Raw genomic sequence first — 16776 nt, 5'->3', positions numbered from 1 at the left:
ACGAAGTCTATTTTACGAACCAGTCAAATGAAAATAATACTCAACGAAGTGAAATAGTTGAATATGCCCAATGTGTCTGACATTGGCTGTAGGACATATATCCAATGACAAATTAAAGAGTGGGGAATACAATGACAAACATGATTAAAAATGAGCACATCTAAAATCCCACAATGGAAATTGCGACTGCGGGGCCTAAAAGGCCCCTCAGTCTCAGAATGCCACAGGGCCCCTTTCTCTTACTGGGTTTTTACGCCAGTCAAAGGTTGAGCGGTAAGGCTAGGGCGCTGGTTCGAGCTGCTCCTCGTCTAGGGTTCGGTTGGTAGTCTTCTCGGATAAGGACTTGAAAATGGAGGTCCAGTGTACACATCTGGCTCGGGAAGAGTAGGGAGTTAAACCGATGCTATGGTTCATTTCAGCCCTGTTGTGGAATGATGTGAACATATAGTGATGGGAAGCGCCACTTTACAGCGGCTGAGGTAGTCATGGACCACGCCCATAAGCAATTCAGCACAATGACACTGTGAGTTATGGGTTATTCTCCTACCTTTACCTTCTTTAAAACAAAAAAGTAAATAACACATCCTTGATTTTTATGCAATTTTTATTCCTGATTACAATACAATAGATAATGAACTCGCCCATCATTTAATTTACATCCTAAAATCTTCCTTTCCTTAATAGGACAAAAATACTTGGTTGAGATGCCAATAATATAGCTGACAGACCACCACTGGGCAGAACACCAGTCTACACAGTACTGCTGTGGCATTATTTTCAAAGCTACACTTAAAAGTATATCAGTTACAACATACATACAACCAATTGTCATCTAATAACTGAAAAATTCCCAAATAATATTACTACACGTATCCTGTCACAAATGTTTTGACATCGTTAATTACCTTTAGTTGGTCATTCTCTTTCCAATAGTTTCCTTTTAAAAAGGCACAAGATTATTATTAAAAATATCTTTATCTGAGAAAAGCCTTGTACAAAATAAAATTTTAACATGTTTTGGTTTCAATCAGATAAATTTGTCATAACTAAAGTTCATGGATTCAATGTTAAAAAATACACTGAAATTTAGATGACAAATACAACACAGTGATCTGGGATATTTACAAATTTGCATAATGTCCACCGATACAAAGAGTTTCTCGCAGACCAATACACATCACTGTAACATTTTGAAATGAAGGAATACAAAAAAAAACACTACATTTATTATTAACATATAACATGATATTTTATAAAGAGAGGATGAGAACCAATCAAATTAATTGCATTTAAAATCTTAAATTTTATCTAACAATGTTATAAATTAAACAATACTGATTTTAAAATCGAGCTATGATCATTGCATTATGTTAGAGACTACCAGGTTATTTAAAGTGATTGCCATTTGACATTTGTGAGGTGTCGTGACAAAATAAGCCTTGTAGTACACCAGGTCAAGAAAATAAATCTGAAGTGATATTTTGACATAAATAGTGATTCAATGTTTCTGATAAGATTAATATGTACATTTCATGGTAGCAAAGCGTTTTTGAGGCACATATTATAAAGCTGTTTTTCACAATATAGGAAAACAAAAAAATTTATCAGTTATCTTTAAAGACAATTTCCTTTAAAGTATGTTTTCAGACATCTGAATTTAAAAATGATCTTACTCTAGCTGTACTCAACCTAAGAACCCAATTCAGAAACCAAAATAAAGGTTATATAGTCATCTAACTAATATATCAATAATTTCTTATTTCTTGTACCACAACACTCATTTTGTCAAGACAGCTCGCATTTATTCTCAGTTCTCAAAACTTCATTAAACATATAAATTAAAGGTTTTCTATTAGGTTATTATATAATTCAATACAATCAATACTTTTGCAAATGCTTGTTTTTAAACAAGTTCTCGTAATCTTGAAAGCTTTGATGAGGGCAGTATAATAGTGGCAGTAGAGTATACTGGCTCTAAGGGCCGCCCATACAAAAAAGATCTATTAACCAATCAGCAGAGTGTTTCTAGAGCTCATCGAAGCTAAAAACTTAATTTACTATAAGCAAAGAGTACATCATACATATCATATACCTGTATTAACATTGAGAACATTTTAACCAGCATTTTTAATTCACCAAAAAATATCTGCTTTATAATCAATGGCTGTTAGCATTTCAGATAGGAAATTGTTAAAAATATTCATAGTACACCAGTATAAAGATCAAAAGTTAAAATATGTGCCTTTTTCACCTCCATTTAACTTGAAGCACGAGACAACTTCTCTGGATAGAAAAATATAATAAAAGGTTTATAGTTTTGCAAATACATTTCGGAATATTATACACTGGAGTACAAACTGCTAATTGAAGGGATTCCTTTACACCGGCACAGCAAAGGTTCGGAGATTTAACGCGTGCCATGCAGAAAACCTTTTTTTAATAATTTTTTTCATTTGTTTCCAAACAGCGTGACTCCCCAATCATAGGATGGATGATGCTTTATCAACCAAGTCTCTTCATGGGGGTTTGGGATTGGATTTGTATTTTAAGTCATGGGAAAAATTCCTGCTGGAATTCAACCCAGGACTCTGGGATTAGAACGCAAGCATTTTAACCACTAAGCAAAACAACCTCACTCAAACTTGCATCTATAGTTCTCAAAAATGTTAAGTTGTGACAGAATTACGAAAAAAAAACCAAAAAAAAAACATCATGAATATATCAGTTAAAAAACAGAATGACACTACTGCAACTATAAATTGACATATTAACTTAAATATATTTTGAGTACTGTATACATACTGTACTAAATTTCACAGTCAAAATGTAAAATAATATAAGGCTACTAATTATAGTTAAAACTGTTCCAAGATTTAGACTTCCTCCTCTCCACCTACATACACAGCAGGCCTACCACATCTAGGTATTTGTTGCACCAACATTTTTTTTACAATCACAATTTAATCGGTCATAATTACAAGGCAATAAAATCTGAAATCAGAGGTAATCATTCTTAATCACTGTAGCAGTAATGCAACACACTTGCCGAGGAGGGGAATCTATGGCCGTCCAACAATTTCTAACCGACACTGGTGGAGTTCCAGGTGACCAACACCTAAAAAAACTGGGCAATTTTCAGCTGTTATGAGATGCTGTACCACATATTATGGCCACATTTGGTTTTAAAAAGATTTGTTTATGCGATTTGACAAATCATTTCTGACGGCAGACTCTGTCCTGTCCAAGTGGGGCTTAAAGCCCATCCCTTTCACCCTGCTGGCAACCACCACTGATGCAACAAACTTGTCTTTACAGTATATGTATTTGGTGTTAATCACATTGTTTAAAAAACTTAATTATATTGTACATCTTCAAATATTGTCAAAGTTTTAAAATCTATTTTTAGAATTTGTGGTTTAAAACCAAATTTAAATAATTCTTTACCAGTAGGCCTATAGCCCAAAATAAAGGTTGAAAAGAACTTTTTGAAACCTGAATTAATGAATTTGAGACATACACCATGGATTTTAGCCCAATGGTTAGTATTTTACCATCTCAAATGCTTGGGCACCTGAACAATATTTTTATTGTCCTAATTCACGATTGAGCAAAAATACATGTAAAAGCAGGCAGGTGGGTAAGTAGCACAATTATATGAGCAAGACTCCTTTGATAAGACAAATTGAATAATAATAATTCAATAATCTGAAACTCAGGGCCCATAACTACGGGATTTCTATTGTTTGGCCTGACCACCATTTTTTGAGCTAAACCTCTTTGATATACCAAACCACCCCCTCCACTTGCATACAAAAATTCATCAAAATGGTGATGTAATTCACCAGTGATATTCTAGAATGCTTTAGCTCCACGGGCCTTTTGCCCCCTGACCTCCCACAATTAAGAGCTCCTCTCCAGTGTCCAACTAGAGCACCTATACATCTTTGACCTCTGCCTCTCATGAGTAACCTCAATGATTCCTTGTTGAAACGGGGTGAAATTAGTGGAATGGTATCACTTCCAATTTTTTACAGGAGAGTTTTGACTGAATGTTATACAGGGGTTTAGCCAGAAAAATGAAATTGGCTAGGCCAAGCTGATTTTAGGCCAAGCAGGCCAAGCCGTCCAAGCCATCACGGTAAAAGTGGCCATCCTAAATAATTGTAGGCTCACTGGCGAAGCCAATGATGTTATATTACATTCACAAATGTAGTACAATACATGTACTTTCATTAGCGGTATGACTAGCTTAAAGATACATAGTCTGTAACAAGTTAAAAAACTTAACAAAATATATTGAAAATTAGCCATCGAAAAAAAATGCCCTCACAATTTAAACAGGCCTATAAATAATACCTTTTCAATATTCTTTTGCATATTCTCAAACTGGATGGTAATCAACTTAAGGATTTTTGTAGTGAAACATCTATAAATCAATGAAAACTTAATTATCTTGATCTAACATATGTTTCATTGGAATATTTGACTCTTATTAATAAAACAATTAAAAAATTCAATTGAATTATGGAGGTTTTTCCATATTTTACCAAAGCCTAAAGGTCACTCTCTTACAATTTTGCATCTTGTACTTTATCTGAGCCAGCATTTATCATATGATACATACTGTATAATCATATGATACATATAATGCAAGTTAAAATGAAATATCCAGAGTGTTTCATCCTGTCATTGGCTGTACATAGCCATTCGCTGACCATTTAATTTAGTTAATGTGCAATTGATGCAATATTATTTCATGAAAAAGACGCATTAACTTGTCTGGGTTTAATCACCTAGACTCGATAACAATGCTAAATCCCTGCATATACAATGCGCTAGTAGAAATGAGATGCACTGTGGGTAAGATTCAACAACATCATTGTATAACAGGGTAAGCTGGTACAGACCCTTTTTGATACACATGATTATACATTGTAGCCCCTGGTATGACCTCATCTCGGTGGACTCGACCCTGCAACGAGTTTAGAGTCTTCGGCTTGAAACTGGACTTGAATTGATTAGATTTGTTACCCAACACACCTGTCTTCACAGGTGACACCACATTTACGTTAGTATCATTTGTGGATGACGGTTTTTTTGTGGACTGTGTAGGTGTTGTCATTTTCCCTGAGGGTAAACTAGTACTACGACTACCATTACTTAACAAGCCCGGCTTTGACTTTTGACTCTTTTTCTTCTGTGGAGTAAGCTTCTTGTTTTTGACAACATTTGTTTTGGTATTTACAGATGGGGACTTCCTAGTAGGAGCCGCTGTTTGGGATGACACCGATGTTTTCTTTTTGCGATTGAGTTTAGGGCTAGGGCTAAGCTTCAATCCATTTCCAGCTAAGGACAGTGTCTCCATATTCTTACAAGGCACATTTTTGTGTCCATTCTTGGGGTTGGATAACCCTGTACCAGAGTTACTTGCAGAGTGAATTTTACTATCATTTTTTAATAACATACTGTTATTGTTATTTGAATTAGTATCGCAATCACTGTCCTTTGTTTCTGTTTCCTCAGCCTCAATATTTTCAGCCTCAATTTGTTCGCTTGTACTGGTCTCTTGAGTGTTGCCAGGCTGCTGGGAACCATCCCTATCGCTTGACTTCTCCCCTTCTGATTCATCCTTCGGTTTGTTGTTCTCCTCCTCCGAGTCATCTGGGAGGACAGGATTTCCAGTATCATCTAGAATGACAGTTTTTTCATCCTCATCAATGGAGGAAATTTCTCTTTTTTGAGGATTAAGAAACACCACAATGCATGTGATGTTGTCAGTGGATCCGCGCTCCTTGGCAACAGACACTAGCTTATGGGAAACTGTTGAATATTCACTGTCAGTGTTTATACAATTTTGTACAACATCACACACATCCTGAAGAGATACGGTATCAAAAAGACCATCGCATGCAAGGACAAAGCAGTCCTCATCCCCATCTAACTTGACTGACGTTACATCAGGGGTGCCACTCACATATGGCCGATGGTCTGCATCACCTTTAAATTAAAAAAAAAAAAAAAAGAAAAGAAAAGCTTTAAAGGAAATGGATTTAACTTTACAAAATGCAAACATAATTGGTTGTCCACCATAAATTTTTTTTCACCACATAAAAAAGTTATATTTGACATTCTTCGTCGCGTCGTTGTTGCATGCAGTGAGTAACCAGATTTAGACTTGTGTGTTACACTTACCGATAGCTCTTGATACAGCTAAGCTACCATTTACCCGCCATGCTCCAAACCACACAACGCACCCACCCAACTCCTCTATCCTTTTCTTCTCATCCTACAAAAATAATGTAAACAGGAATAATAATATTTAGTTTTATAAAGCCATTTCATCTAGACCACAGCAGTTTGAGAACACATAGTAATTAGTGTAATTCTTTTAATTGGAACTATAAGGAAAAATTATTAAAAAGGTTGCCCAAATATGTTTGGCCCCTGTTCGCAAGTGCACTCTATAAAAAAAAAAAAAATAGGACAAGATGCCAAAAATAATAAATTGATGTTTTCAGTATATAGCAATTGTAAAAAACAAGGATTAAGGACAGTGATGAAAAATTTTTAAAAAAATGTTCTGAAAGACTATTGATTTGAAGATAGCCGAAAGTGAGACTTCTATGTAAAAAAAAATCTCTAGTACGGACAGCGTGTAAATGCTCAAGGACAAATGTATGGTGAAGTTGACATGCTTAGGGGTTGGAAGAAAGTCACAACATATGAGACATTATTACAGGGGTATGTAGGCCTAGACATTTGTATGAAAGAATCTGAATATAGGTCAGGTTTTCTTTAATACAGGTCAAGGTATACAGTAGTATTCCACACAAATTTCAAAACTATAAGGTGATACTTGTTGCATTTGGACAAAAATGCCCTTATCTCTTTAAAAAATATATTTACTCATTCTAAAAGCCTCCCACCCACCATTGTAATCTATATTTGGAACAAACTACAGTATTCCCATAATGTCTGTAATCAATTATGAGTGCATATTATTCATTTAATGAGTCACTCTTACATCATATAAATAAGATCAGAGACAAGCATTTCAAGACTTGTATGACACATCAGCTACCCATGACAAGGTTTGAACCTGTGTGATACATCAGTCACCAACTACGAGGCATTCCCTGCCGCGTGCAAAAATCAAGCACAGCTGATAGAATCATAATGATGACATCACAACTGCTTCTGAACGCTCATGAATTCACCTGTGTATGTAGTTGCTGCCAAGTCATCTGTGTACTACTCATCATTCTCAATTAAACTTGAGCCATATAAGAAACTTATGCTTTCCTCTCTAGGGATCCATTATAGGCTTTTACAACCACTCTTTCTTTAAGATGGACTGTTAGATTGCACAGAATTCACAAAATGTTTTCGAATAATATACAAAAAAATTTGTTCACTACAATACTATTAAATTCTTTTTAACACTAAATTTTAATCGTATTGAAAAAAAATCACAACTAAGTTTACTGCTATGATGATTTTGAATAAATATATCATTACAAATGAGTAAATGATCTACAGGTTCGTATTGTAAATAATCAATTTAAAATACATTTCTTTATTTTATTTTTAAAAAAAGTTTAGAACTCACACTTTTAGGTTACAGTGCTATCAGAAGAATGGATAATAAGAATGCTGAGGGCCTTTAGCATTAGAGAGTGTGACTCAATGCAAGAGTATGGGTCTTGTTTAATAACCGAGATCAAAATTGTTACCCCATACAGTTAAAAAATACACCATCCATTAAAAATTTGATGAGATATTTACAACAACAGATAATTTGGCTTTATTACATTACATTATAAAGCAGAATTTAGTGAAAAACTGACTATTTCTAAATATATGCCACTTTTTGTTTAATTGTTGGGGGTATAGTAATTAAATATACAATCGTCTTAAAATTTATTCAAAACCAACCAAGTAAGTCATTACAGGATAAGATGGAAAACTACTCGATAATTATCTATTTTCACCCAAAAAATGTGGTTTTAAACTATTTTTTTATTACTCTCAATTAAACATTGGGTGCAACACAACATGTTTTCAGTTTGAAGAGTCATATCATGGTCCGAACCTAGGCCCCAGGCTGGAGTCTGAGTAGTGTATTATTCTTTCTATACAAACCAAAAAATCTATTAACATAAACAAAGAAATTTAAAATAAAATAACTATGTTGGAAAAAGGGGGATGCCTTACCTCCCTATCTGGTTTATGAGGGTTCATAACTGTAATTGCCCTGCCTTGTTTCATGACCAGGGCCTGGGAGTCACCAATCCAGCCGACATGCAGCATGTCCCCATCATGAACAATTGCTATGCCTGTTGTTCCACTACGTAATCCCTAAAATCAAGCATTTCCAAGGAAAAAAACATCACATACATGTATCTTTCTAGATTGTTTGTATTTAGATATTTTCATTATCATTTGTAACTCCAATAAAAATTTACATCTGTAACCATCATATTTTCATTACTTCTGTTACAGACATCATATTTTACATTTGTCATTTGTACTGTATTTATATACTGTACATCACTGTCTTTGCTTGTATTTCTTATTAGGTGTCTACGCTATCATTTTGTGTTAGAAATATGTTATAATATGCCTATATACAATGACATGATGATGTCATATCACACCCATATATGGGCATATCACATGTATTTTCAAAGCAAAATTGATTGTGTGAACCAGAGCTTAAGAGTATTCAAATATATTTAATTATACAAACCTCTCGTTTGGCTTTGTCTACAAACTTGTCATCAGTTACAGTGAAACCAGCTCTAAGAGCATTAGCCTTATTTGATTTAAATTCCGAGTTACTGACGACATGACAGTGAAGGTGAGTGGCTGCGTAATGGGATGCATCAATCCCTCCGTGGCCATCATAAACAGCATAAAAACCCACGGGAGATCCACATTCATCATTCTGCAAACACAAGATTGAAACATTGGGTTTTAAAACAGATTAATGTAGTACACAGTATGTCGTAAAGAAACCACTACCGTAAAAAAGATATCTACTTTGCATAATTCTGAGATCAACTTAAGAAACTGGCTTTTTTTTTTTCAATGTGCAATACATGAAAGACAACAGTCACATTGAATATTAATATTCTTTCTGTGAAATAATACATGTTTATATCATGCAGGTTTTTCTTTAAATTCCTTTGAATTCTCTAAAAAATGCAAGATTTAAAAATCATATAGCATATAAAGAAAATTATTTGGATAATATATATTTTAATAAAAAAAAAAATAAAGTTAGCATTTGAGAAGGAAGTATTAGAGGAACAAAAAAAAAACCCATAAATCTTTACTTGGCTAAAAATAAATCACCATGTAGTAGTAATATACAGTAGTACTACAGTAAAATATTTACTAGAAATTAAGCCCGTTTTTGACTTGTATAAATACAGTACATTGGCTAAAAACAATCACCATTTATGCAACATGTAGTATGTATAGTACTATAGTTACTAGAAAATAAGCCTGTTTTTGACTTGTATAATACATGTATAACATTCATCACAAAACTGATGAATTATAAATTCTGTACAGTAATATTTGTTTCCATTTTTTTATGAATAATATTATGCAATTCCTACCAACTTAGCTCATGGGAGAAGACCTAAAATTCTACATGGTGATCAGCATTAATTTGCACTTTCCCTTAAATATTCGTTAAATCACCATATTAATTCAAGTTCACAATTGATGGTGCAAATACACACATAAATCATAATGTAGAGTGTAGTACTACAGTAGTAGCTTGGTGGTTCAAATGCTTGGCATAAAATCTGTGTTCTCCCGAAGCCATTTTAGCTGTCAATTTTACCGGTAAAAATAACTTGCCAACTGGCAAAAATGTTGTGTTTGTAAAATAAAAATGCTTAGGCATAGGTAATTAAGGCTGGCCTTCTTTCAATAAATGAACATCATTCCAATCATAGCCTATTAGTCTATGACTGTTTGTGTTTCTTCAAGTCATTAAACCCTACTCAAAAGGGGTAGCGCCCCGCTCTGCGTGCATAGCTGAATTTTTATGGGCAAATTTACCAGTAAAAATGTTTCAATTGGGAAAACACTGAAATCCCAAGGTCCTACTGTGTGTTAAATTCAGCATATTTTTCTCACAACCAGAAACACCACCACTCCCTACTGTAGGTCTCATACAGTACATAACAAGACATGGTTCATGTAGAGAATCTTGTGTATATTTGTCTTGTGAAAAGGATTCGCTACAGATAGTGATGCTATAGCAAATATTATTTGTCATCATTGACTCAAGTGCTCAAATAATTTGTTTAAAAAATTCCATCTTTCTATTAAAAATTAATTAGTTTGTATTATACATAGTCAACGATGAATAATGGATAGACATGAAGATTATATTTTTGAAATCATCGGTTTTCTTGCAGTTAAATGTTTAACTACAATCTATTTGGTATTTAACTGCACACTATACATTATGAATTTGTACCCTCGTTATGAACACTTTTTTAATCATGAAGAAGTACTTGCCATATTTGCATATTATAACCGTCAAGATTGACAATTAGAAGTTTAGAAATGCTCTTATGTGACATGCTATGACATGTGACATCCCATTATTTTAAAATGTGGGACATTACAGATCTTAAAGAAAATGACCTTGAACTTTAAGAATCCCAGGGCAGCCAGCATTATGCTAATGAGCACTACTGTCTTGGAAAATCTTTCAAGAGGCTTGCGTTCATTACACATCATCAGCAGTGGCTATTAAATGATTCACTTTCCTGGTACTGAACAGTGTACAGTATAATGACCTGGCCAGAGTATGAACAACCACAAAAAGACTTTACAGGATTTATTATGCAGTCAAAACATAGCCTCAACATTCAATAGTCAGAGGAGGTGCTGGTAGGGCCCTCGCACAGGAGGGAAGAAAAAAAATTCTATGAAATTCTTGCATATTCTTTTATACTAAAAATCTGAATCTCCTAGGCCCACCACAGCCACTGCAAACACTCCAATAGGTAAAGGAAACCCTCCAAAACCTTTAGCTCTCAATCATATTCTCCACTCCCTTCAGACCTTAGGTCTTCCATTAAAACTTGAACTATCCCAGCAACAAAATTCTGGATCTGGCTTAGGTTATGCTGATATGACACTGAATTTTGAGAAACTGCTAATATTTATATCAGATTGTTACTGATTGTTTTACCAATAATACATTAACACCTGTGAGTTTACAGAGGAGCTCTAGAAACACTCAGCTGACTGATTAATCTTGTTTTTTTTTTGTACGGGTAGAAACACTTGGCTGATTGATTAATCTGATTGATTTAGATCTTTCTTTTAACGGCCAATATACACTACTGCCTCCATTATGCGGCCCTCCTCAGAACTTTCAAGACTACAAGAATTTGTTTGTGAAAATTAATTCATGTGAGTGCCATATTTAAAAAATAGACAAAACAAAAAATAATTAAAACACATTTTTTTGCCCAGTCAGAGTTGTGTTTTAAATTAATATAGTCTCTTACTCAGTAGCTAAAACCTAGTGCTAGAAGCAATCTGAATGACACCAACCAGCATGTAAAAGGCTGAATATTACATCTAATCCTAGGAATTCAATATCGTTGAAATCTGTCATTAACCAATTGAGCATATTATATAAAGAAAGTCATTTAAAAGTATGAAGAGGATATCTTAATATGGAAGGATTTATTAGGGTTTGGTGATTGTCTTTAAAAAGAATCATCTATCTAAACCGGCTACTACTGTATCATCAGGTCACAGCAATCTACGTACAGTACAGTAATTATTAACATATGGCAGATTTTTAAAGAAGCTATGTACTATATAGCAGTGTACTATTTAGATAACTTTGAGACTTGCACTGTATTATTTTTAAGCTGCAGTATTTTTATTAAAATTATTGAAATTGATATTATGATGAATTGTCTGTGATTGCTTACTATTATAATTGACCTTTGCAAGCAACTGAAAGTGCCTTTTTCTTTGAATTAAAAAGAAACTTTACAGTTCCCAAAGGCTTTTCTCACCCAAGAAAAATGTAAATTATTACACCTGTGTTTAATTCCATGTCCTCAGAAAATTTCAAAAACCATCATATGTATAGTTTATGAGTAAATAACTGTAAACAAATCCATTGTATGTTTAGTTCAAAGATTCTTTTATGAGATGGCCATTTAAAATTTATGCATTTGAAAAGGGGTTTTTTGGCAATTTTGAAAAATTGTATTCCAACATTACTGTAATATCTAAAACGTTATCGACTTTTAGCTGGTAGCTGTTTTAAATTTCATATCCCAATTTCTATCCATATCCACAGCAGTTTTGTTGAAACATTTTCAAGAAAACCATAATGCCATGGCATTAGAGGGGAGAAAATATGGTGTTTTTCAGAAACTGTATTAAGTACTGTAGGCTTTTTTTGGGAGACTCCCATGACTTGTGGGAGATTTGAGACTAGAAATCTGCACATCCTTCTGGGCACAGTGTGGATCCCATTTTAGCGACTGCAGTGGTGGATCTAGGATTTTGCAACGATCCCTCCTAATTCAGATTTTTGGAATTGGAAGACGGCTAGACGCTCTAAGATGCCATCTGAAAAAAGGTTAAGCTTTAAAATAAAATGTTGTTTTACAAGAGTAGATAGATAGATAGAAATCTTTCTTTATTCTGGATACTCAGTCAGTATTAGTACACTGTTCTTCCCTGAGGTCCAGGGTATGATCTTAAACTACTTTAAATTAAAAACAGAATTGATAAAGAAATATATAAGTTACATAAATAGCCTGAACTACTATACGTAATATGTATACACGAGAAGCACACCACAAGTGACTATTTTTTTTCACCCCCTCTAGATCCGCCACAGGACTGCTGGGCAGTGACAATACAAACTGAATATAAATAAACGAAGTGGTTAGGGTTCAAATGCATCATCAGTGATCATCACAAAAATTGTTAACAAATAGGCTAAATATAAACTGCTAAATATACCTTCTTCCTTAGTCTGTTAAGGTCTGGAATGGTTATGTGTTTATCTTCCATTTTGCGGCGCGTGTTCTTGATTGCATGCGTTGACACCTTAGGTGTAGGCGAGTAGTCAGAGGGAGGATTATCCTTCCATTCTTTACATATCTCATGCACCTTGTTGAATACCACCTTTGCCACCTTGTCTGCACAAATTACTATCATAATAAACAAAACAAACAACACTTCAAATCTTAATGTCTTACATAGTTTCAAGCAAAATACTCTAAGTAAAGAGTACAAGACATACGCTTTAGCGGAAGGTGGAAGAGGGGGGGGGGGGGGGGGGGCAGGGATTTAGCCAGAATAACAAAATAGGCTGTCCAAAATGGAAGCCAGTGGGCGTGGCACTCAGTCGATGGGCAGGCCACACCCACCTTTGAGAATCCTCACCGAATATTGGTAAGAAAACAATGTACATTCAATCAATAAATGTTGTTTTTATCAAAAATAAATTTGATTTAGCTTTAGTTTAATGTAACATTCAATAGATTTGAAGAATATAAAGAACTTGCTGAAGGTAGACCAGGCCCAATTAGGCTAGGCCGAGCTGATCAGGCCACTTCTAAAAGTGGCCATCCTAAATAATTGTAGGCTGTCCAAACGACAGCTGGACGGCTCGCTGGCTAAGCCTATGGGGGGGGGGTAGATTTATGATAAAGAAAAGGGTAATGACCTCAAATGACAACGCTGGCTAAGCCTATGGGGGGGGGGGGTAGATTTATGATAAAGAAAATGACCTCAAATGACAAAAACAATCATTTTGTTGTGCATTCTTTTGGGGGGGGAGTGTTTTGTACTCTTGTAAAAATGTTGAAAAATGGATGAATGACCCCAGAAGTCATCCATTATTTTGAAGTTGCTTCCTCATTTAGGATTTGCTTCCTCATTTACTGTACAAGCGAGCACAAATCATACTTTAATTCTGTGACTTCCTCCCTCCCCAACAGAGTACACAATCAAAATATGATTTTTGTCATTTTGAGATCATCTTTTTTCTCCATTATTTACTGTATAAATAGAGTACTATTTGCTGTATGCTGTTGATTCTTCCCACTAGTGCATTGGTTAATTGTGCTCTTGTTAAAATTATGGAAAGATGGGTGACTCCTTAATACGATTGAAAGAGTGACATACGCTGTTAAATATAATAAACAAACATGCTGAAATAACCATTGATCAAATTATTTCAACATGAAACAGATTTGTTTAATTATATTAGACATTTTCAGAACTGAAAAATGTATATTTGTTGAAAATGTCTGCCATCAAACTGCATTGTGTATTAAACTATGTAATTATATTGCATAAAACCATATACTATAATACATCTAAGGTACAACCTATGAGTGATAACATTATTGAATATTTACTGGATGAATGAAAACATTCTAAAAACCAAATGACCCTATTGATGATGTAAACATCATGAAAAATCTTCTAAGCAGTAACTATAGTTAAACTTGCCTTTAGTCAACTGTGCCCACTGAAAGTCGAATAATTTCTAAGTCGATCTTATTTTACATGCCAAATTGTTGTGTTTACCATTAATGAACAATCTGTAAGTCTAATTTTATCTAAGTCGAACAATATTTCGATGGCATTTTGGAATCGATTTAGGCAAGTTCAACTGTACATGAGTATATTTCATGAGCTTAGGTGCTTTCACTTTGTATGGTTTATGATGAAAGGATGAGGTTAATCCCTATTTGATTGACAAGCACATTTAAAATGGAGACATTAACTGCATTATGTCATAGTTGATTGATTTATGTGCATGCACAGCAAAATGTTAATAGGACTTTGATTAAACACAATATAAATTAGCATTTTAAAATTGATTGAAATGTCTCATACACATGCTTGTCTCTTCAAAGTCTTGCCTCTCCTCTATGTACGATGACAGATCAACTTTGAGCACAGCGTCAACCGTTTCCCTTGCAATCTCCAAAGCTAGCATACTAGGAGCATTACTAGAATAAGACAAAAATAAAAGTAATATTTATTCTTAGAAAATACATAGTCACAGTACATCTTTCAAAACAATCTAGAGGGTTTTCTAAAGCAGGTGATGCTCACACTGGAATTTATGTAACCTGTAGCACAGAAGTTTAGTTTGGAAACTCATCATTTGAACTCAACCATAAATTAGGCGTGACTTTTTTTATTCCTTGTTTCGCGAACTTACTTTTTTAAAGATCATCTGAGGAGGGCGGAAAAAAAAATAAAGTTTTGTTTTTTTTATTTAGCGAATACAGTTGAACTTGAATAGGGGGTAGATTTATGATAAAGAAAAGGGTAATGACCTCAAATGACAAAAACAATCATTTTGTTGTGCATTCTTTTGGGGGGGGGGGAGTGTTTTGTACTCTTGTAAAAATGTTGAAAAATGGATGAATGACCCCAGAAGTCATCCATTATTTTGAAGTTGCTTCCTCATTTAGGATTTGCTTCCTCATTTACAAGTGAGCACAAATCATACTTTAATTCTGTGACTTCCTCCCTCCCCAACAGAGTGCACAATCAATATATGATTTTTGTCATTTTGAGATCATCTTTTTTCTCCATTATTTACTGTATAAATAGAGTACTATTTACTGTATGCTGTTGATTCTTCCCACTAGTGTATTGGTTAATTGTGCTCTTGTTAAAATTATGGAAAGATGGGTGACTCCTTAATACGATTGAAAGAGTGACATACGCTGTTAAATATAATAAACAAACATGCTGAAATAACTATTGATCAAATTATTTCAACATGAAACAGATTTGTTTAATTATATTAGACATTTTCAGAACTGAAAAATGTATATTTTGTTTTTTTTATTTAGCGAATACAGTTGAACTTGAATATAATTAGGAAAAAATACCATACAGTATCTTATTTTGAGATTTCGAAACAGCGGAAGGCACAATAAAAATAAAGAAAAACTTTGGTACTGGTATGCCAATTTCATATAGAGAAAATTCTATAAGAAATGATCCGGTATAACTAATTAACCTACTGATATAGTATATATTTGGTATCTCTTATTCACAAAAAAAATAAAAAATATACAATACAAGACAATGATATGCCTAAATATTTTATTTTATTATGTGCGGAAATAAAATATTAAGTTTATTGAATAAGATAATGCGAGGTGAGGCAATAATTTTTAATAGAGGCCACTGCCCTTTCTGTATTTAGGCTCTCGCCTATTCCTATTGCATCATGATCATACAGAATACAATGTACTGTAGTACACAATTTGAGTGCTTGGATTCATGCTTCAGTTGTTAAATTACTTGTGACATCGCTTACCGTATTATAATAAAGCGAAGTAACTATTAATTTTTCTTATTTTTCTGAAATTTCATTTTATTTTAAATGAACTGTATGTATGGGATGCACTAAGAGAAAAAACAAAACAGTTTATTTGTATTCAAATTTATCATCAGCATGGCAAAAAGTTTGATAAATAATTGTATTTGTCTTGTTAAAACTATGCACTGAACCAGGTCAGTGTTATGAGTACAAGTTACAACACTAAAATCAGCATGTTCATGTTGCGATACTTGGCAGTGGTGGATTCAAGGTTGGTGGGGGGGGGGGAAAGTCAGCCTGGACCTCCTTAAATTTTTCAAAATAAAAACGAAATGGAGAAAAAAGGAAAATTATATTCAAATTTTAAGTCTGAGAGTGCCATTTCCGGTCATCTAGAGGTATAA

The 16776-nt window shown here is 34.0% G+C and overlaps 1 protein-coding gene across 1 annotated transcript in view; it reads right to left on the bottom strand.

Annotated features, from left to right (window-relative positions):
* Positions 1 to 586: 586 nt before the first annotated feature.
* The window catches only part of LOC117115978 (protein phosphatase 1E-like), a 22972-nt gene continuing 6782 nt past the window's right edge, over positions 587 to 16776 (bottom strand). The window contains exons 2-7 of the mRNA XM_033259897.1: positions 14923 to 15038; positions 13033 to 13223; positions 8750 to 8947; positions 8215 to 8358; positions 6193 to 6286; positions 587 to 5997 (exon numbers count right to left, since the gene is read on the bottom strand). Coding sequence (XP_033115788.1) covers positions 4877 to 5997; positions 6193 to 6286; positions 8215 to 8358; positions 8750 to 8947; positions 13033 to 13223; positions 14923 to 15038 — 1864 coding nt within the window. The 3' untranslated portion in view covers positions 587 to 4876. The remainder of the gene's footprint in view (positions 5998 to 6192; positions 6287 to 8214; positions 8359 to 8749; positions 8948 to 13032; positions 13224 to 14922; positions 15039 to 16776) is intronic.

The sequence above is a fragment of the Anneissia japonica genome, unplaced genomic scaffold (assembly GCF_011630105.1).
Source record: "Anneissia japonica isolate Jap-2015-1 unplaced genomic scaffold, ASM1163010v1 scaffold199_len4679917_cov187, whole genome shotgun sequence".
NCBI lineage: Eukaryota > Metazoa > Echinodermata > Crinoidea > Comatulida > Comatulidae > Anneissia > Anneissia japonica.
This window is presented reverse-complemented; position numbering and strand designations above follow the sequence as displayed.